The following is a 23466-nucleotide window of genomic DNA, read 5'->3' on the forward strand; positions in this document are numbered from 1 at the left end:
GATGGCCAATGCAGTTTAGTGACCGTAGACTTAGCCGTCTGCCTTTCCAAACAATGTCCAATCTATACAAATGGCAACAGGTGGACACCAGCTGAGTTCTAGGCACATCTCAAGGATGATTAAAGCAAACAGGATGCACATGAACAAAATTTGGAATGCCACAGCAAATGGTCTGAATACTTATATGAATAAAATAATGAATTTTAACCTTTTAATTTTATTAAAAAACCCTAGATGGCGCTGAGGTGGCACAGCAGTAAAACACGCTAGCACACCAGAGCTCCCATTTTGAACTTGTCGGTTTGAAACTCAGTTCTGCCATCCGGCTGGGCTGGGCGGCTACATGAACAATGATTGGCTGTTGTTCATACAGGGTGGGAAGCCTGATAAAGACCTCGTAGCTGATGCAATTATGACCTCTGCTGACTGGTGCCTGCACAGAGTCAAGGAATAATGTGTTGATCAGGGTGTAGCTCTCTGTACACAAAGCTGATCCGCATGTGAACTCGCCTTGTGCAGGTGAAAAGATGCAGTCGGCTACGGAAGGGGGCGTGTGTCAGTCTCGCTCTCCTCAATTGGGGCGGGGATCGGCATCAGTAGAGAGGAAGCATATTGTAATTGGGTAATTGAATCCGCTAAAAGTCAGGAGAAAAAAGGGGAAAATGCATTAAAAAAGCCTAGAAACAACTTTTTACTTTGTCATTATGAGTAATTAAGTGTAAATTGATGAATAAAAATGACAATTATATCTGTTCAAACTCAAACCCATAAAACTATGTCCATACAGACGAAGGGTCTGAATACTTTCTAAATCCACTATAAAAGGCAACAAATTTGTGAATTAATTGTAATCTAATTAATAAATTTAATAGTCAGACTTAAGTGTTCTTGCCTTTTCCCAAACGCAGACATAAAACTGTGATTCATCACTACAGTGTGAAAGAGCTGGAAGTGTGAGTAGTTTATTTCAGTAATACAGACTGTATACGGCTCTATACTCACTGCTCACTAGAGTCTCTTCTCTAATGGCTCTCTAAAAGGAATGATTTAGTTTCTCGTCTCTCCTCCCGCTTGTTGTAATGGGCCAGATTGATCGAGTTTGGCTGAAATCACGGCAACGACTGGCCTGCTAATGTGATTGTTTTCTGGTGTTAAAGCCTCGGGCAGCGCTGGATTCATTTGAACTCAATCCGCTCCCAGTTTTGCGGTGGAAGAGACATAAAATCGGTGTTGATGGTCAGACTCGGTGTAATGCATTCTGTTTTGGGATACTGTGAGGCTTTTCTCTGTGTAAGAAATATACCTTATATATATCTTATCTGGAAGTGTTTAAGATGAATGGATGAATGACTTATATGTCATTTTTTAAGTCAGTTTTATTTTGAATTTATTTTCAGAAGCCAAGAATTGCTATTTAAACAAGCGGAGAGTTTGTTCTATAATCTAAATGAATTTAATTGGACTCCCACAATGCACATATTTTAGTTCTTTTCTGCATTAATTTTTCACAACACAGGTGTTGTCAGATTTAGCGCCACACATCCATAAAAAAAGCTTTATTTAGCACTTCATTCAGATTCAGGTCTCACTTTTCTCAAAATGTTTCAGTTACACTTACTTCCCTAAGTTGGTTGTTGGGTTAAAGGTTCGTCTGCGTTAAGTAATGTATGTTAAGCAACTCTGCACATACGCGCAATGTATGTGTGATGTTCATGTCTATGCAAAACACAGCATTAACACACCTATGTTTTAGGAGAATGACTGTAGAGTACATATGGCCAAATCTGTTTGCTTGACAAGCTTTCATAAACCTATTGAAAATGTATAGGATTATTTGAAACATCACAAACAGTAACTGGATTGGTGCTGGAATCAGGGTAAGGAGAGAAATTAAATGTTTGTCAGGCTGTGCATATCCTCTGCACTATCTATTTAAAAATGTCCAACTGAAGTCTTTTATTGTCTGATAGCTTTCAAACAGAGATTTTTTTAAGAGGAACCCTCTAATTCTCATGTACCTCTGTTCAGGCATTTCCTCTCCATTCCCTGCCAGCAAGTGCAACAGAGCCAGCTGGCTCATTCTACATATAAACATCAGCAGGCAACCAGAGTAATGAAAGTGATGCTACTTTGTATAACCATGGATACTGCACAGCGTTTTCATGTACCCAGGGGGGAACCAACTCCATATTAATGCCTATGGATTTAGAATGAAATGTGATAAAAGCTCCTGTAGGTGAGATGTGTAGGTGTCCCAATACTTTTGCCCATATAGTGTACATGTAATATGAACACAACTTTATTACACTGGAAATGTAAGATGTTACGTTGCTGCTGTTACTGTTGTTGTTGTGTTGTTCTGTTATTTGTTTTCAATTGCTTCATTAAAATTACTGTTTTAAATGGCACGGTTTGCCCCTTTGGCAGTCATAAACCACATGTGTTTTGACAATAGATGTTATAGAAGAAGGAATATGTTATAGAATCTCAGCTCTGCTACCGGTCAGCTGGGCACCCCTAGCAGGCACAATTGACAGTGCCTACAGCAGACAAAATTGGCCACTAAAGTCTGCTGTGTGAGAAAAGACCGGACTAAAAAGGGGACAGGGTCTTCGATGTTGTGTAAGGACCCTGGTTAGTAGCCAAAGGTGTCTGTACCAAAGTGGAGGAATGCGGTGGTCGGGGCCTGACTCTCCGTGTGCAAAACTAGCCTCACTCGTGAATCCACTGAGATATGGGCGAATAAGAAGGGGTCGGTGGACTGCGTACGTGTCGAAGGGAGCTTGGGTCTGGCAAATACACCCTCCTCGGAACGCTATCAGGGTCTCCAGCAGCAGAAGACAAATTGTTGAGTAAAAGGGAAGAAAATGCATAAACAAAATAGCAAAATAGATTTTTAATACAGTGACAATAAGAATGTATCTAAAATACAATTTTATATAGATGGAAAACTGCCTTGCGTATCGTTGTGTGTGTGGTCTCTGGTCTGCCTCTAAAAGGCAGTTGCCATTCCACCTTGGTGACCAAATAGGCCTTAGGGTTTGCACTTAATACTAGCTCTCAATAGGGTAGCTGCCTCTCTGTCTGTACTGAACCAGTTCTTTGAAGAATCATCATACTCATTGTGATGTTAACAGGGATTATATAGATGCCTATATAACACGTATGGGCATGATGCCACTTGTCCATCTCTTGTCTCCACCTAGCTCCCAGTTCAACACATCAAGTTGAGAAATGTGGGTTTATACCAATAAAGGGCTTGGAAAAGAGCAACATAGTTTTTTCCATTTATGATTCAGCAGTAATGCAGCAGTAATACTGATCAGATCTGGTGTGAGAGTGTCAGGCTCAATACAATTTGTGTCTCATACTTTTATGCACATGGTTCATGTTGTGTCAGTAAATGTCACACATTTATTGCTTTAAATTTGGTGGATCAGATCACAAAATCTGCTAAGATTGATTCCATACAAATCTATTCAGGACACAATGACCTATTCTCACAGTGAGATTCTAAATTACATGACCTCACTAAGATGCATCTCAGACCTCCTGAAAGGCTTTAAGCATTTAGACTAGCACTGCCAGACTTTCCAGCAATTTGTTTTACTCGTGCAGGCAGACCTCTTAATTCTTAATGCCTGACCCATAAAATCAAGAATTAATTGAACATTTTTGTGGCTGAATTCTAAATGCTTGTCTTTTGGGCTTCTAGTGCATTAAGAAGGTTGTACAATGGTGTCGTGTTTGACTCCATGTAAGTAATGCATAATTAATGTCTAAAAGCCATTTGTGGTTGAGTCTAAGTACTAGAAGCACTGGAAGTGGCCCAGCTCTGTTTTTCTTTAAGAAACTAAAGTACAATAAAATGTGCTTGCTTGGTTATTTTATTTATCCATTAAGCATATTTAAATACAATTAAGTTAGTTTGTAAAATATTAAGTATCTGATTGCTTATTCCTTTAGGTGCAAAAGCATTTGAAATGTCTATTACTAGTTCTAAACTGCTTCAGGCTGGAACCTCTGGCGCTCTTTCAGGCCATCTGTTATTCCAGTGTGATTCCGGAAACACAATCATGTTCAGACTAGAGTATTGCATAACCTTGTCCTCGGATAGGTGAGCTCCTAAATCCCTTAGTGGCAGAAAAGGGATTAGGAGGACAGGCAGGTACTATCACAATAAAGATCGGGTCTAGTTACGGTTCACGCTGACCCTGCTTCAGTTTTACTCTCATGTTTTGCTCTGTTGTAGGGTGTTGCCTTGATTTTTGCATTTTACAGATGTGAACTGCATCATCCCGTGTCTTTGTTTTTGTTTTTCTGCTGCTTGGTGAGGTTGAGTTGTTCACCAGAGAGGATGGCGTGATTGAGTATACACAAAACTGGACGTGTGTGTTGGTGGTCTTTTCGTTGTGTGTTTTACTGGGCAGAAAAATCGCCCAGCTCTCACTGGTAAACATGACTCTGCACTAATAAAGAATTAGGACATTATTTTCAGAAAGCATCGGCTGGTCCAAGCAGCTGTTCTCTCATGCTGTAAAGTATTAGATTGAACTGGGTTTCGTCCCATGTGTTTAGTGTGCTCGTATTTCACCGCCTGTTGCACTTGACAGTTACTGCAAACCACATTCTGCTCATACTGAAGGTGTGGGTCTGTGTGTGTGTCTGTGTAAGTGCTTATGATTTTGAACCCCAGATCACACCCTGAACTTTTAGATTGGTACATGGTGCACCATGCTTACTATTACAAACCCAGAACTATTCGTCCTCTGGCTGTGTTATGTTGTATAGCGGTGGATTTCAAGATTTTTTGGCTAGGGTTTAGCATATATCTGCTAAGATTCCATATACCAATAAACAAGCTCCTTTATCTTGCTCACAGTATCACCTAACACAAAAGACACAAGGCAGGAATGTACAGTGCATGTTAAGGATCTGCTTGGCATTGGACAGTCTTTGTGTTTATAAGGCACATTTTTTATGGACAGTGTGTGTTTGGACAGTGTCTTTTGAACAGTTTATGTTTGTTCATTTTGTGCTCAGTTCCACGGAAACAGATCGGGCATTAGCCACCCCTTTAAGCCTCTTAATCCAGGTAAAGCATTTTAGGAAGCAGCCTATTTTGTTTTGTGCCAAGTGTCTGGCAGAGGATCAAGCAGTGTCCTGTATTAACCCTAAAACTGGGATGTCCAAACAGTTTTCAAAGAGGGTTGAAGTTTGTCATGTAAAACAGACACTCTGTGTCAGTGGCAGGCTACTCTTTGTCAAAATAATATGCTATAATTGTTGTTACAACACATGAGGCCAGAAAATCTAGTTGCTAGTTCAAAGATATTCATTCATTCTCTGTTTTATCGCACTTTGTTTTATTTAGGGTCTGGGTGTGTCCAATTTACTTGGCGAAAGGTAGGAAACACCATGAACAGGTTGCCAGTCCATCATAGGGCAAACACACACACACACACACACACACACACACACACACACACACACACACACATATACCTAGGACAATTTTGAATCTCCGATTAAACTGACTGCATGTCTTTGGACTGTAAAAAAAAACCTGAGTACCCAGAGGAAACCCACACAGACACAGGGAAAACATGCAAACTCCACTCAAAAGGATCTGGACCGCTCAATCTGGGAATCAAACCCAGGGCTTTTTGCTGTGAAAACAGTGCTACCCACTGAGTCACCCTGCCACCTCAAAGTTATTTATATTACAATTAATTTTAGCACAATAGAGAAAACAACTAATTTGAAACAATTAAAGAAAAAGATTACACTTAAAAGCTGTAAATGTAAAGTTTTTAAGACTGTGTAACATTATTATTCAGCATGAAATGTTTATCAGCTGATATGTAACGTTACGTACATGGTGTTCTCACACTGGAATGATGGTGGTTTATTAAGATCATAACAGAGGTCTGATTACAGACCATTCTTGGCTAGTTTACAGATGGATAGTGATGTTTACGTATTAGGAGCCACCTTCAAATACATCGTATCACAGAATCTTTGGTCCATTTAAAATCTGTTCACAAACTGCATCTGGGCCCCATGCTGGACTTCTTCAGACCTGCTTTTTCTAGAAGGTTCCAGGTTTCAAGTTGTTCCCAGTATGTCTAATGTTGGTCTGTTGTGACCATTGGTGTGACTGTGTGGCATAAGGCTGAAATAAAAAATAGTACTCATACTATTGGGACTAGTTTAAAATGTGAAACCTACACTATATAGCCAAAAGTATGTGGACACCTAACCACAAGCTTGTTCAACATTTAATTCCAAAACCATTGATATACAGCTGCCAAATTTTATGGAAATAATTTCCACAAGATTTTCAAGCTTGGTGCCTGAAGAATTTGTACCTCTTCAGTAGTGCTGGACAATAATTCCATATCGATATATATCGCGATAGAAAATGTTTCAATAACGGTGATATGATTTTTAAACAAATTCGAACGATATACAGGTCCTTCTCAAAAAATTAGCATATTTCATCCGACCAATAAAAGTAAAGTGTTTTTAATACAAAAAAAGTCAACCTTCAAATAATTATGTTCAGTTATGCACTCAATACTTGGTCGGGAATCCTTTTGCAGAAATGACTGCTTCAATGCGGCGTGGCATGGAGGCAATCAGCCTGTGGCACTGCTGAGGTGTTATGGAGGCCCAGGATGCTTCGATAGCGGCCTTAAGCTCATCCAGAGTGTTGGGTCTTGTGTCTCTCAACTTTCTCTTCACAATATCCCACAGATTCTCTATGGGGTTCAGGTCAGGAGAGTTGGCAGGCCAATTGAGCACAGTAATACCATGGTCAGTAAACCATTCACCAGTGGTTTTGGCACTGTGAGCAGGTGCCAGGTCGTGCTGAAAAATGAAATCTTCATCTCCATAAAGCTTTTCAGCAGATGGAAGCATGAAGTGCTCCAAAATCTCCTGATAGCTAGCTGCATTGACCCTGCCCTTGATAAAACACAGTGGACCAACACCAGCAGCTGACATGGCACCCCAGACCATCACTGACTGTGGGTACTTGACACTGGACTTCAGGCATTTTGGCATTTCCTTCTCCCCAGTCTTCCTCCAGACTCTGGCACCTTGATTTCCGAAAACAGTACTTTGGACCACTGAGCAACAGTCCAGTGCTGCTTCTCTGTAGCCCAGGTCAGGCGCTTCTGCCGCTGTTTCTGGTTCAAAAGTGGCTTGACCTGGGGAATGCGGCACCTGTAGCCCATTTCCTGCACACGCCTGTGCACGGTGGCTCTGGATGTTTCTACTCCAGACTCAGTCCACTGCTTCCGCAGGTCCCTCAAGGTCTGGAATCGGCCCTTCTCCACAATCTTCCTCAGGGTCCGGTCACCTCTTCTCGTTGTGCAGCGTTTTCTGCCACACTTTTTCCTTCCCACAGACTTCCCACTGAGGTGCCTTGATACAGCATTCTGGGAACAGCCTATTCGTTCAGAAATTTCTTTCTGTGTCTTACCCTCTTGCTTGAGGGTGTCAATGATGGCCTTCTGGACAGCAGTCAGGTCGGCAGTCTTACCCATGATTGCAGTTTTGAGTAATGAACCAGGCTGGGAGTTTTTAAAAGCCTCAGGAATCTTTTGCAGGTGTTTAAGAGTTAATTCGTTGATTCAGATGATTAGGTTAATAGCTCGTTTAGAGAACCTTTTCATGATATGCTAATTTTTTGAGATAGGAATTTTGGGTTTTCATGAGCTGTATGCCAAAATCATCAGTATTAAAACAATAAAAGACCTGAAATATTTCAGTTGGTGTGCAATGAATCTAAAATATATGAAAGTTTAATTTTTATCATTACATTATGGAAAATAATGAACTTTATCACAATATGCTAATTTTTTGAGAAGGACCTGTATGTTACGCCAGCTTTGCCGGTGTTACTTTTTTGCGGAAGCATTTTTGCACGCAGGTGTTCCCACAGGGACGCAATTCAACAGCACACCTTAAGTAGTTCTCCATCAAAACAGTGCAGTAATACACTCAACATAAATGTCAACCACCAACACAATTACAGAAGAAGTGCTACTACTGAGTACTAATGATACTTAGTAGTTATACTAAGTTATAATACTTATTAGTTGTGACGCGCTAAGAGTAAAGGCACCAACGGGCTGCGTGTTCCACTGTTGCCAGATTGGGCGGTTTTCCTCTAAATTGGGCGTTGTTTTTTTTCGAAAAACAATTTAATGGAATTTAAATAACACTTCTATTTAACAGAAAATATTCAGTTTTAAGAAGCCCCAGCATTGTAGAAGGATATTAAAAGTAAAGTCAATTTTCAATGCTGATTTGGCTTAATAGTGTTGGTCAGAATGTGTCATATTCTTGAAAGAAAATTAAAATTAGTTTTCCATGCATTCACACTCACATGTTCTGGGGTTCAGATGAGTCTCATCAGTACACACAAGTTTAAAGTCAAATGATCAAGTATTGCAAAGGAATATCTTTGAAATTCTTCCTCATAATGTTAAGGCTATAGGCTATATTTTAGTTTTTCACTTGTCAGGGAAAATGAGAAAAAAAATAAAAAGCTTATTATGCTAGGCTTGATGTAATTCTACATTACATTCACTGCCTGTATAGGTAAACAAGTGAGTGACCAAAACACTACTAGATCAACAGCCACTTGCCACATACAAAAAATAAGGTATCAGACAGTTTCTGTGCCACCCCTGTGTGAGCAATGGTCTCAGTCTGGCCACCCATATAGAAATTGTCTGGCTCCGCCACTGTACACAGTTGAAAAAGAAGCAGACGAAATAGCTGATAAGAGAGGAAGGACTAATTCAGTGGTGTATTCAGCTTTATTCAGTATTATTCATATAGATATCGGAATTATATCGTATCGACCGAAAATAGGAGTTATATCGTGATATAAATTTTAGCCATATCGTCCAGCCCTACTCTTCAGTCAATGGAGTGTTTGTGGTGTCAGGTAAGAAGACCTGTCTTGCAATCGAAGTTCTACTTTAACCCAAAGGTTTGTAACAGAAATGTTGTCTGAATAGAAATATTAACACATTAAGTAATAAATGGAATTTGCCTGTGGGTTTGAGTTACAGTGCTCTGTATTTCTGTAGGCACATGTGTTATTTAGTGTATATTCTAAAAGCTGGCGAGAGCCAAGGTGCTGGTACTTGATCATTATTTATAGGCGATGCATTTTGCTAGCTTGTAACCAGGGCAGCGGGCAGAATTTATGAGCTGCATTTGCACCGTTTCTGTTTATGTATGTGCGTCAGTATGAAGCTCTAAGCCAATGTGCACTGAATTATGAGGGAGTTGGTTTTTGGTTTCTCAGTTTACAGCGGATATAAAAAGTTTACACACGTCTGTTACAATGCCAGGGTTTTGTGATGTAAAAAATGAGACCAAGATGAACAATTTCTGAACTAATAATAATACTAAAATAGTAATGTGGATGCATAAATATGCACATTCTTGAAACTCACCTTTTGATTTTATGACATCATTAATTTTTTTAGGTCAGAGTGTCAGCATGGTACGTCTTGACTTGGCCCACTATTTTTGCCCACTGTTTCTTGCAAATGCCCTCCAAGTCTGCCAGGGCATCTCCTGTGCACAGCCCTCTTCATTTATTAGAATTTTAATGTCATGTTTTACACTTTGGTTACATTCATGACAGAAACGGTAGTTACTCGTTACACAAGATTCATCAGTTCACAAATTCAATATTAAACACAGTCATGGACAATTTAGTATCTCTAATTCACCTCACTTGCACGTCTTTGGACTGTGGGAGGAAACTGGAGCTTCTGTAGGAAACCCACACAGACACAGGAATAAAATGCAAACTCCACCTGGGGATCGAACCCAAGACCTTCTTGCTGGAGGCGACAGTGCTACCCACTGAGCCAACGTGCCGCCCCCCGCAGATTTTCAATTGGATTCAGGTCTTTGATTATCTTCTGATGAAGCATGCTCCTGTTGACGTGGAGGTATGATTTGGGCCGTTGTCAGGCTGAATGGTAAAATTCCCCATCATCTTAAGCTTTTTAAGGCTTGAAGGTTTTGCACCAAAATTTACTGATATTTGGACCTGTTCATAATTCGCACCATATAGACTAAAGCCAAAGCATAATGCTGCCACCACCATGCTTCACTGTGGGTATGGTGTTCTTTTGGTAATGTGCAATGTTGTTTTTGTGCCAAACATACCTTTTGGAATTATGGCTAAAAAGTTCAGCCTTGCCCTACAAGCCAACCTTGGTCTTATTAGACAATAAACCATTTCCCACATGTTTTGTCAGTTTTGATGTAGGTCTTTGCAAAATGTTACTGGGCTTGAACGTTTTTCTTGCCACCCTACTCCACAGCCCAGACATATAAAGAATACAGAATACTGTGTTGAGCTCTTTAGCTTACTGGCTGAAGCAGTGTTTTTTTCTTCTCTGCTCTTTGTGCAACCTGAGACAGCATGCTTTTTGCTTTTTGACTTTTTGACTCTCTGATTTTTGACTCTCTGATTTGAATATTTTGTAGACTGTTTTTAAACACTTTTACATCACAGTCTTGAAAATTTGCCACATTACACAGCACCATACTGCTCCTAGCATCTCTCCAGCTCATCTCTTATCCTTTTACTGGAATCAGTTTCTTTTGTTTTTGCACTTTTGCTCTATTTTATCAGAGGTTTCCTCAAATGACAGCCTTGTATTATAAGCTGACGCTCCTGTTGGCTGACGCAGTGACACCTGACTGCTGACTGATTGCACAGTGTTGACTAACTGATTACAGAATAACAACCACACATGCCTGGGTTGCTTGGTGTCGACTGTATCACATTTTTTTTGGGGTGCACTAAGCACTAGTTAAAATCTCCAGCTGTCCTTTAATTTCCGTCTCTGAGTGGTAGCAGTGGCAGGCAGTCTGGGATCATGGCTCAGATTTTTATTAGTGTGTGTGGTGAAATCTGTGAGCCTGACTGAACAGAAACCAGATCTGTGCGTCAGCATGCTTTTAATATATTCTTGGGGTGAATGAGACATCATTCATTCATACACTTCATCCTAAAGAGTCCTTAAAGAACCTTTTACACTCAAACATGCAGAGCAGATAAGAGTTCATATGAATGTTGAGGCGTTCTTGGACTAAAGACAATGTTGTGAACCACAGGATGTGTGTATAAGTGTTTGTGTTTATGGAGGAAGTACAGTGGTTTGTTTCACATGTAGACACTGTGCAGTGGTGAACAGTTCTTTGCTGTCTGAAATCATTTGAACATCTGTTTTTACTGTTTGTCAGAGCAAGCCATGAGTGATGTTTCTTAAATGTAAATAAATAGGGGAAATGTAAGTTCTGTTTTTGGTTCATTAAGATATATTATCTGAATATTATGTAATTCTACAGTGCATTAAATTCAGGTTCCAATCCTTTTACTTTGCAAAAATAATTTTTACAATATAGAATTTGTAGTAATTATTAAACGTTTTATTTATTGAATCAGACACTTACTGTATAAAGTGCAAAAAAGTATCTACTTGTATAAAAAATCTCTTTGTATTGTACAGCATTCATCTGTTTTAATTGATGCTTACCTGACAACAAGTCTGTGCTGCTGAAAAACATCATGACAACATAATGCTACCACCACCATACTTCACAGTGTGGATTATATCATCTGGCTAATAAGCCTTGTCATATTTACCACAAGGTGGCACGGTGGCTTAGTGGGTAGCACTGTCGCCTCACAGCAAGAAGGTCCTGGGTTTGACTCCCAGACGGGGCGGTCCAGGTCCTTTCTGTGCGGAGTTTGCATGTTCTCCCCGTGTCTGCGTGGGTTTCCTCCAGGGGCTCCGGTTTCCTCCCACAGTTAATTAAAGACACTGAATTGCCCTATAAGTGAATGGGTGTGTGTGTGTGTGTATGTGTGTCTGCCCTGTGATGGACTGGCGTCCCGTCCAGGGTGTTACTGTGTGCCTTGCACCCATTGAAAAGGGGGGATAGGCTCCAGCACCCCCCCGCGACCCTGATTGGATAAGCGGATAAGAAAATGAATGAATGAATGAATATTTATCACACGTAACATGTTCACATATACAAATGTGAAACTAAATTAATCAAATATTTAACAATCAAAACCAAAACACTGGCCACACCCAAAGTTTATCAAGGGCACGTCAAAGTTACCGAGATAGCTCCCAAATAAAGGTTGCTAAAAAGGAAAAACATTGGTATAGAACATTCTATTATGTGATTGTTTCTTCTGCAGTCTTACAAAAAAAACAGTGACTCAGTTCAACATTAATGACGGTAAGAACATCATCAATTAGACAGTTACAAATTCAGCAACACATGGAATTCGACCAGACTCTCCAAACTTTTGCATTAGACTGTAGATTTAAATAAGTAATAAAGCTGTAAAGAACTTAATTGCAGTAAATAACAGTAATGTTTGCTCAGTGAAGTAGGACAGCTGTGTGTCCTTGTGATTTGATCTCGCTCCGTGTTTCAAGGTGAATGAGAATTGTTCCCTTTAGAGCACGCTTTCAATGCCCACATCTTTTCATTGAGATTCAAATCACGTCGTGACTGACACTCGAGAGTTGGCTTGTTCTTTTTCCAGTGGCTTGTACCCAGCCTGTTCGCTCGGTTAAAGCACCACAGACAGAACTGTTAGACAGAGTGAGAATAGTAATTCTTGGTTCTGTGCTTAAGTACATTTTGGGCTATTTGTACTTTTACTCAACAACAAACATTTGCCAACATTTTCTTTCTTAAGAAAATTGCTTCATTTTACTCAAATAATTAATATTTAATAACTTTTTTTTTTTGTTTTTTTGTTGTTGCTTTTTTCCCAATTTTCCTCCCAATCTAGTCGTACCCAATTACCCGATTGCATTATGCTTCTTCTCTACTGATGCTGATCTCTGTTGCTGATTGAGGAGAGCGAGACTGACACATGCCCCCTCTGACACATGTGCAGTAGCCGACTGCATCTTTTCACCTGCACAAGGCAAGTTCATATGCGGATCAGCTTTGTGTACAGAGAGCCACACCCTGATCAACGCATTATTCCTCGACTCTGTGCAGGCGCCATCAGTTAGTCAGCAGAGGTCATATTTGCATCAGTTATGAGGAGTTCCCCCGTCACCCAGCCCAGCCGGATGGCAGAGCTGAGTTTCGAACCGATGAGTTTGAAATCCCAGCTCTGGTGTGCTAGCTTGTTTTACCGCTGTGCCACCTGAGCGGCCTAATTGCTAGGTTTTTAAACGTTTTGTATAGGTATAGATATTATAGCTTATATACTTTAACCTCTAGATGTCTTTGCATTCTATTTGCAAAAAAAGCCATAACTAAAACTAGATCCATTCTGGTAACATTTTACAAGTCTGTTAATTCTCTTAAACCTTCATTTAACTGACAAAAACACAAATAAAAGATTTCTAATGTGCCTTTTTTTTACTTGTAAATATAAACATTACCATACTTGCATACCATACTTTTCCTTTTACTTTTCCATACATTTTTGCTTGAAACAAACTTAATCTGTTTAACAGTCCGTCTGCACCATTGTTTGATTCATTAAAAATATACAAATTATTTTCTTTGTACTTTTGTTAGTAAGTAAAGGTTCAGAAAAATGTATTAATAATCATTTTGGTTATTTGGGTTCCACATAACATTGCTTATTGTTATCTCATTTATTATAAGAGGAAACAGAGTGCTCGTTTCTTTTGAGTAATTAAGCACTTTAGAAGAGGTGTTGCTGGAAGTTGTTTGTGTTTGAGGATCGTGAGGGGGAGAGCCGGAAGGTGTTTGACCCATCCGTGATTTTATAAAGCTGACAGGCTTAATGTGGGCGATTGCCAGAGGTCACCTACTGCAGGCTGGGCATCTTTTCTGTCAGCCCACATTACACCCCCGTCACATACAAACAGGTACTTAATATTACTGTAAAACACTGAATCGTTTAGCTGCACTATATAGATACATATGTATATATAATACATGGTCACTGTGAGCATTTAAAATCATGGATATTATAATAATGCAGTCCCTAGTTACTGCTATACTGATGTAAACGTGACTGAACATGAGCGTGATGATTGATTTAACCCACAAGAGCACCAGTGATATTGTGCTGTATTGGTACACTGACGGTGGAAAGTTTGGCTCGCACTCAGTGTTTTACTTCATTCCAAAGTTGTTAGATGGGGTTGATGTGCAGACAAGTTCTTTCATTCCAAACTTTGGCTGCATTGCAGAGCTGGGATTTGAACGTTCAACGTTTCAGTTAATAGCTCTACCCACTCAAAGCTCTACCCAATAGGCTACCACTGTCCATTTTTTTAATTGATTACACTGATTCACAGCTGTTGTTGTTCCCAGTCATTACTTCACTATGACAGTAAATTGATCAGAGCAGCTTTAACAGGGCAGGAATTTTGAGAAATTGGCTAATTGGCAAGGTTGCAACTTATGACAGTGGCACAATGAAAGTTTCAGTGCGCTTAAGTATGACCCATTTTGGGGTCAGTGCTTGTCTACTAAAATAGCATAGCTATGAGCTTAATTTTAACATGTTACTACGGGGTGGGGCATTATAATGCAAACCCAGTGATTAAAAGAGATGGAAATTATGATGTAGTATCCTGTATTAGCCCATTAGCTGACTTTAGCTTAGCTTAGATGGACCGTACACCATCCAAAACGTAATGTGATACCAAGCACAACATTCCTCAGCAGGACCATAATGCAGTCTTTCCTTTATTTGAACAATCAGCTAGAATGTGTAAGCCGTCATGCCTGGTCATGTTGTGAGTAAGATATTGTTCTTGAAGCTGGCACTGTGACTTGTGGGAAAGCACAGTATTACGTAACATCGGCAGTGTATCTGAAGAGTTGAGCCGTTTGTCTGACGTTGCCCAATGCTTGTTTTTTCTTTTTTTGTTCCCATGCTCCATGGCACACATCATCCAGCTCTTTCCAGTCTTCTCTCTGTGCTGGGCCTCTCAAAGGCCAGTGGTGAATAGTTTTGGTCAGATGGCTGTGCTTTGTGCTGACTTAGCCCAAATTCTTTTCCCTGGTGCTCCATCAATGCAGCGCTCTGTTTGGGAGAGATGTTTTAGTGGACGTGAGGGGAGTTTCTCGCCATGTGATTGTCAGTCTTTGTGTGTGTGTGTGTGTGTGTGTGTGTGTGTGTGTATGTGTGCTGAGAGGGTTCAGCGAGTTTAGCTTTTAGTTTTAGGGATGAGTATATTTTTTTGGACTGAATGTTTGGGCACCAGTAGTGACGTCTGAATTTAAAACTATGGGACGACATCCGTAAGTTTAATAAAGTATTAGCGCAATATGTAGAAAAAACAGAAGAGAAAACTGTTTCCTAGATGAAAAGCAATGTCATTCATTTAGTCAATACAAATATATTCACAAATCTGATCACCTGATCAAAACAAAATATCATTGCTACTCTGATGGGAGTGGTCTTCTTCAGGATTACCATGCTTCCATCCGTGGGTGGCGGAGCTCACTGAATGTTTTGATAAGTATACAAATAATGTCAGCCCAGTTGAACACCTACATTCATTCATTCATTAGTATCCATTTTATTTTGACCAGGGTTGTAGTGGGTCTAGAGCCTACACAGAAACATTGGTCACAGGACAGGAACACACATGGGACTAACATTCCCATTTACTTACTTATTCACTAGGGGCATAAACAGCAGAGCATCCACCTGCTGGTATGATTTTAGGAGATGGGTGGAACCCCACCTAGACACAGGGAAAACATGCAAGTCCGCATAGTCAATAACAGAGGTAAATTTCAAACCCTGGAGTGGTGCAGCCCCAGCACAACATTTTTATACAGAATGATGCAACATCAAGTGTGCAGCAGTTTTTTTGACTGAAAATGCCTTGTCAACAAGAGAGGTCAGAAAATAATAAACAGCCCAGACGGTATGACCTGACAGCAAGGCTATGGTAACTTAAATAACCACATTTTACAACCATGGCTAGCAGTAATGCATTTCAAAATGCATAATTCATTAAACCTTAAAGTGGATGAAATACAACAGCATAACAATGAGTTTTACTTTTGTCAACCACCAAGAACAGGAACCTGAGGCTACAGTGGGCACAGGTTTACTGAAACTGAAAACCGCGATGAATGCTTATTTTATTAAATGGTCATTTTTGCTTTACAGTAGATGTCCTTAATTTCTGATCGATCCTGAAAAATACAAAAGCTGGCGCCCAGGTGGCGCAGCGGGATATTCCGATTCTGAACTCCTCTGTTCGAAACTCGGCATTGCCACTGGTTTGCTGGCCGACATCTAGTGGGCATAATTGGCAGTGCCTGCAGGAACGGACCGGACCGGATTATGTAGGTGGGGTCTTCAAACGCTGTGTAAGGACCCTGATTAGCAGATAGAGAGGCACCTGTGCAGAATGCATGGGTGAAAAAGGGTTCCACTAAGGGCTGTGTGAGGGTCGGAGGAGGTGTGAGCAGCAATATACCCAGCTCGACTGCAGTCAGGAATCACCCAGTAGCGGAAGACAAATTGACTACACTAAATTTGGAGAAAATGGGAGAAAATGCATAAAAGAAAATAAAAAAATGAAAAAATGCAAAAGCTGCAAACATGAATTGTAGTTTACATTATTATATAGATGCTTTTCCATCAAGCATGTCTTTATAAACATCAGACTTGGTGTGGGAGGTTGTGTTCACACATTTCGACCAGTGTTTGTGCAAACACATTATTGGTTTCACTGGGAAAAAACAAGGACTTTAATAATCAATATTTTTATTCAGCTCTGAGAGTTCTAAAAATGTTAATAACAGACAGGAAATGAGAGAAAGGAAGAGAGACAAAATGAGAAAAGATAAAGTTGCATGAATGCATCATATTTCTGTTCATGGCTTCCATGAGGCGAGACATAGCGAGAGAAAGTGAGATGAAGAAAAATAGAGGAAGAAAGAAAGTGAGAGAGAAACATAGATGAAGGATGTGCTGTAAGAGAGAGACTTTCATAATTGGTTGCAGCTCAGCGTCCTCAGGCAGAGAATCGTGAATATAAGAATGAACCTCTGCTCAGTCTGGGCTGAATCAGTCTTCTCAAAAGCTCTCTGGCTCTTCAGTATTGCAGATCTGAGCAGAGTGGATGCGTTTAAACCCTAAATCCCTCTTGTTAAAGTGCCTTTTTAACTAGAGATGTGCAAAATGCAAAATTGTGCTTTGTTAAGCTATGAATAGTTGTTCATTGTAGGTTACATTTTTGATCAGATGCCACTCTAGTACTGGTGTTGTGAGCTCAGATCTTATCTAACTGGATTAAAAGTCTGGAGGAAGGTGGGAGGAAACGAAGTCTTGCTAGGACAGGATCAAATTCAGTTTACCTTTAATTAGCCAGGTTAATAATAGCATGCTAAAAATACACTGCAAGTCAAAAAAGGGACCTCTGTGACACTGGCAAATGTTGATCATTTTTCACATTTATTTCACACAAACTTTGTTTGAATTTTGCAGTTGAATTTGGTGATAAATTGTCATTTTATTGTACACAGTTAAAGTTGTCCTATATCAGTAATATAAAAAATAAACTTTCACAAAGTATTGTAGCTACACACTTAAGGTGTGGTGGGTAATACACAGTTGAGCCACATTATTATGACCACGTCCTACTTTCAATGGCGGCAGCGCAGTAGCTCATGAAGGAAGTCACGTTTCCTGAGCTTGCTTGGTGGGTATAAAAGGTGTGCAATAGGCTGTCTGCACACTTATCCCTCGCTGCTGTCATGGGTAAAAGTACCATGGGAAAATTGTCTTCCCTAGGGTGGATGGGATCTTCCAGCAAGACAATGTGACACGTCACATGGCTATAAATGTCCGACATTGGTTGGAAGAGCATAACCAAGACTTCCAAGTACTACCCTGGCCCCCTAATTCCTCAGACTTGAACTGGGATCACCTCGATCATCATGTTCGCCCCCACGCACCCTCCAGCTGCCGTGGGATGCATTGCAGTCAGCATGGCTCCAGATACCTGTGACAACCTACCAGGACTTGAGTCACGCCCATCTAGCTGCTGCTGGATATTAGCGTGTGGTCATGTGACTCGGCTGTGTATAAACATGGATGTTAGCTGTCCTATTTAAATCTATGAAATCAGGTGCTTTCAGAAAGCATAGCATGGCTTTCACAACTCCCTCCACCTTTAATTCAAAATCAAAGTCTTGCCAGACTTTAATTTCATCCATCTAGAGTCTAGAGTTCCATAAACATAACCTGTGACCTATACGGGATTGCATTTCTTATTAACAGTCAGGGAGGACTACCTGCATAACAGGAGGACATTAAGTTGTGAGGGGCTAAAGATGTTCCTAGACCAGGATTTAGGGTATAACACTAACACTAAATATTTAAAGTCTTATTCATTATTATTCTGTAAAAAATCTGGTTTAGAAGGAGGCGGCACAGTTGTATAGTCGATAAAGTAAGTACTTCACAGCAACGTGGGTCTTAAGGACCTAGGTTCAGTTGTTTCCTTTGGTCACTGCCTATGACGAGTTGTGTATTCTCCCTGTGTCATTGTGGGTTTTTTCTCAGAAACATACAGCAGGTAGATTGGCTACTCCAAATCACCCTAGATGTGAGTGAATGAATGTGTAAATGAGAGATTGACGCCCCAGGTCCAGGTTTTTTCCCCCTGCACCTCAAATAGTGTGACTGATGATTAAGAAGTTAGTGAAAATTAATGAACAGATATTCAGGAGTTATTGGCTTGGACTGTAAGCTCATACGTCATTTAACTGATATTCCACTACAGTATGGTCCATTGTGATTTTTTTTTTCTTTACTGGTGCTGCACAAACCACTAAGGCGTCATTAAATCTCACCTAGTAGAGTTTTCTACTGCAGGCTTTGTCCCCAGTGACCTGCTGGTACCTTGCATGTGCCGGATGGTGCTAAAACCTTAATATGGCCAATAATTAGCTCCCTACAGACAATACTGGAAATTATGTTTACTTGAGATCAATACGAGCCGTTGTTTATTAACAGTTAGCTAGCCAGCCTGCCTCTGTTAATGGCAGGAGGATGAGGGAGGGCATAAATATAAAGATGTTCCTAGAACGCTAGTTTATTGGGCTTTAAATTAATTTCATAATACTTTACAAGGGACAGTGGTAGCCTAGTGGGTAGGGCTTTGAGCTATCAATCAGCTGATTGTTGGTTCAAATCCAGGCTCTGTTGGGTCCTTGGCAAGGCCTTTAAATATATCTATAAGCTGGTTTTTATATACAGTATATTTATAAGCTGGTGGAACTATATATACTGTATATACTGTATATGCTTTCTCTTCACTAATGTCGACCCCCACTCTGATTTGAGGAGAACGAACACGCCCTCCGACACGTGGGCAGCAGTTGTATGCATTTTGTAACCCACACTAGGTGAGTGCATATATGTGAATCAGCCTTGATCGTGATCCGTGCTCTTTCTCCGCCTCTGTGCAGGCGCCATCAATCAGCCGGCAGAGGTCGTAGTGCATCAGTTACGAGGTGTCCCTGTCCGGCTTAATACCCCACCCCAGATGAACAACAGGCCAATCGTTGTTTATGTTGCCGCTCAGTCCAGCTGGAAGGCAGAGCTGAGACTCGATACGATGTATTCGAAATCACAGCTCTGGTGCGCTAGCGTGTGTTTTTGCCACTGCGCCACCTGTGCGGCATTGAGCAAGACCTTTAACCCTGTCTGTTCCAGGGGCAATAGCTGACCCTACGCTCTGACCTACGCGTGTCCAAACAAGCTGGGATATGCGGAAACAGAATTTAATTGTACTGTACACTGTAGATGTATATATGACAAATAAAGGTGTTCTTCTTCAATGTTAATGTTAAAAATGTAAAGTTTGTGGTGGGCAGCACACCTGACTCACCTGGTGAAGTGAGTGCTGCAAAGCAGCATGGGTCCTAAGGACCTGGGTTCAATGCCTGAGACCTGATACTACCTCGCAAATACCAATTGTACTAAAAATGGCAAATAATTAGCTCTCCACAGACAAATCACTTCCGAGCAAGTCATGAAAAATTAACCTACAACTCATAAACCACAGACAGGCAGAAACACATGTCCAAACACTGAGATGATTAAGTCAGTGGTGTTCTCACATTAAGGTATGTCTTCATCTAGAAGCACTGAATGGAAGTGTAAGTGTTTCAGTAAGATTAAAGCCTCTGGCAGTAACATGACAGATGATGAGTGTAGTGTAGGACTGGTGTTGAAATACTGTATTCTGTTACTGTATTCTGAGCTGTTAGTGTAGGTGTGTGATGTGTGAGAAATGCTTACTGGCATCGTGATGGCGTTATCTTCCAGCTGCTAACATGTGCAAAAGGTAGTAATAAGCACAAGTGACACAATGATTCATTATGATGACACAAACATGCATCAGATAACATAATGTAGTGTTACCGTATCAGGAAATGCTTCGTCCTAATCAGAGCTGGAGGTTAAACCCTAATTAAAAACACTAAGCACAAGACAGGGATACACCCTGAATAAGGGCCAGTCCACCACAGGGGTATTACACACTCCATAAATCACTTATTCACACACCTTAAAGTCAAATTAGATCAGCCAGTCTGGGTTCAGCATGTTTTTGAAAAGGGGAAAAGAGGTCTGAAAGCCAAGAGAGAACAAACTCAAGAAAGTGATTGGAGGCGAGGTTCAAACCCAGTTCCTTAATGATACTAAATCTGAGAAGCACTACACTACCACTGTGTCAACATGCCATCTAGTATTCATTCATTCATTCACTGTCTGTTTTAACACCGCTTTATCCTGGTCAAGGTCAAGGTGGGTTTGATTCATAGGGCTAAAAGAAGGAAAATCACACGGCAGACACACAATTAGAAAACAATTTTAGTAGTGCCAATTAACCTGACGGCATGTCTTTGGACGAGGGAGAAAACCAGAGTACCCAGAGGAAACCCACATGGACACAAGGAGAACATGCAAGCTCCACACAGAAATGACCCTGGCCAGGAAATCAAACTCAGGCCTTTCTTGCTGTGAGGCAACAGTGCTACCCGCAGCACCACCCTGCTTCTCCATCTAGTATAGCATTAATATATTTAATTTCAGTATCTGCTCAATGGCATCTAACAAGCGTTTGTCTTCTTTTGCTTCCTCTCTTCTCCAGACTGTGCAGCCTCACACTGAAGAAGCTGATCGTTTTGAAGGAACTGGATCGAGAACTAAACTCTGTGGTCATCGCTGTCAAGATTCAGGTACGTCAGCATCAGCATCAGTGTCAGCGTGTTTCCACCCGGTGTTTCTTTCTGCCTTTTGTGTGTGTATCTATATGAGCCCGACACACTCGACACTCTGGTAACTGGGTGCTGTTGCCAAGGTGACAGCTTGCTCAGTGTGGAACGTGAAGTGCAATGGGTGGGAGCTGAAATGATGCATGCTGGGATACATAGAGAGGATTAGTTCAGAGCAGCAGCAGGCTCTCGAAATTCCTGGCAGGTCACTTTGGACACGTGTGTGTGTGTGTGTGTGTGTGTGTGTGTGTGTGACAACCAGCTTTTATTTTATAGCAATTAATGAACTATGGACTACGATCTGAGTTTAAATTCAGATACAGCTTGATGTTTTCATGCTCACTGACCTAGTCAGACAAGGGCGTGTCCCAGCCTGCACTCATGGACCTTGTTACCATTATTTTCATTGAAAAGTATCTGCAGACATGCTGTGTATGATGTGTTTCTTTTTTAAATTTAGTTTCATTTTCATTACCACTTTATTCTGGTCAGGGTCGTGGTGGGTCTGGTTCCACTGGGAAACACTAGGCACCAGGTAGGAATATCCTGAACAGGGTGCCAAGCCATCACAGGGCTTCAGCCACTCCACTCCCTCAGACATAGCCAAACATGCCTGTGTAGACGCCCAGCTGGCTGGTAGCACCACTGGGGATTAAAACTTGGGTCTCTGTGTTTTTCCCGCTCTTTTTTCCCAATCTGAATACACTCCCCTTATAAACACACATAAAACCTTACGATAAGTCTCATCACATACAGAGGATCAAGCTATTGTCTTTGTATTCTTTAAGTGCTTGTGACAGCACATCAACCACACAGTAGGAGACAGTGTTGCTGCAGCAAGGCAAGGAGACTATGCCCCTTACAACCTTTCCCCCCTCAGACATGGCGAATTGTGTCAGTTAAGCGTCCTGCCAGACCAAGATCCGAACCTGAGAGTTGAGACTGCAAGCGAATTAGACTGCAGTGCCACCCAAATGCAGCACCATGACACCACTAATAAGCATTACCAGTGTTCTGCACAGAGAACCCATGCAGACATGATTGGAAGGTATGAAGTCCTCATAGACAGTACCTTGAATTGAAGATGGAATGCAGGACCTCGGAAAACATGTTGGTGTGCGGCATCCACTTTTCCTGCTGGCCCACATTGCAGTTTCCTCAGGCTGAATGGTAAATATTTGCTAAATTGCCAACCTCTGGCAGTGGTAGCACAGTGGTTAAGATGCTGGACTAGTAATCATAAGGTTGCCGGTTCAAGCCTCACCACCACCACTGTTAGGCCCCTGAGCAAGGTCCTTAATTGTAGTCATAATTGTAAGTCGCTTTAAAAGCACCTGTTAAATGCTGAAAATGTAAAAGATACTTCTCACAATATGTAATAATACAGTCATAAAGCAACATCAGGCAGATTTATAATGTGCATGCTTTCCAGAAACCCTCGACTAAAAACATCTATTTTCCTCCATTGATTCTCTTTCAAGAAAAAACCTAATGACCCCTCAAGTTTGGTTTTGGAGGAGAGATGGGCAGAGAATTAGGAGCAGATGGAACGTGTTTGATAAATGTAAATAGAACCTGAGCTTCTCAGACTCTGCTGTATTTCTGCCAGATGCCTGATGACCCAGAAAAAGCCCGTGTGCTTTTTCTCCACTCATGCTCGGTAATTTTGAGCCGGTCAGCACTTTTCCCGAGGCCGGTTCACTGAAAGCTTTTTTATCACGTCCATTACGGCTCGGTGTGCGTCTGCATACTTACGCTTCGTTTCTGTGTCTGTCTGTTCTGCCTCCCTCATTTAGTAACTTGTCTTTTTTAGCCATTCTTTCATTTACAGCGTGATAAGAAAAACAAAAGATTCTGAAGTGCTTTAGTGCTTCATGGATACCCGATCGATTCATCATGTGCCTTTCAAAGACCGTGTAAAGAGAAAATGAGAACAAGATGGGCGCTTTCGTTTGTTACAAAGAGTAAGGCGTTTTTTGATCAGTGCTAATGCTTTCCTGCTTTTGTTTTATTGGCATTGAAGTAAGTGCATTTCACTGACCTGTTCACCTGTCCTAGCATTATGTAACATAACAGCACCTGCTAATTATTTTTTATTGGATCTTGTTTATTAATCCACAGGGAAGCACAGACCTATGG

The 23466-nt window shown here is 40.9% G+C and overlaps 1 protein-coding gene across 1 annotated transcript in view; it reads left to right on the forward strand.

The window, feature by feature from the left end:
- The window catches only part of si:ch211-126j24.1 (phosphofurin acidic cluster sorting protein 2), a 71463-nt gene that overhangs the window by 15008 nt on the left and 32989 nt on the right, over nucleotides 1–23466 (forward strand). The window contains exon 2 of the mRNA XM_063013002.1: nucleotides 21204–21291. Coding sequence (XP_062869072.1) covers nucleotides 21204–21291 — 88 coding nt within the window. The remainder of the gene's footprint in view (nucleotides 1–21203; nucleotides 21292–23466) is intronic.

Source organism: Trichomycterus rosablanca, chromosome 17 (genome assembly GCF_030014385.1).
Source record: "Trichomycterus rosablanca isolate fTriRos1 chromosome 17, fTriRos1.hap1, whole genome shotgun sequence".
Lineage (NCBI taxonomy): Eukaryota > Metazoa > Chordata > Actinopteri > Siluriformes > Trichomycteridae > Trichomycterus > Trichomycterus rosablanca.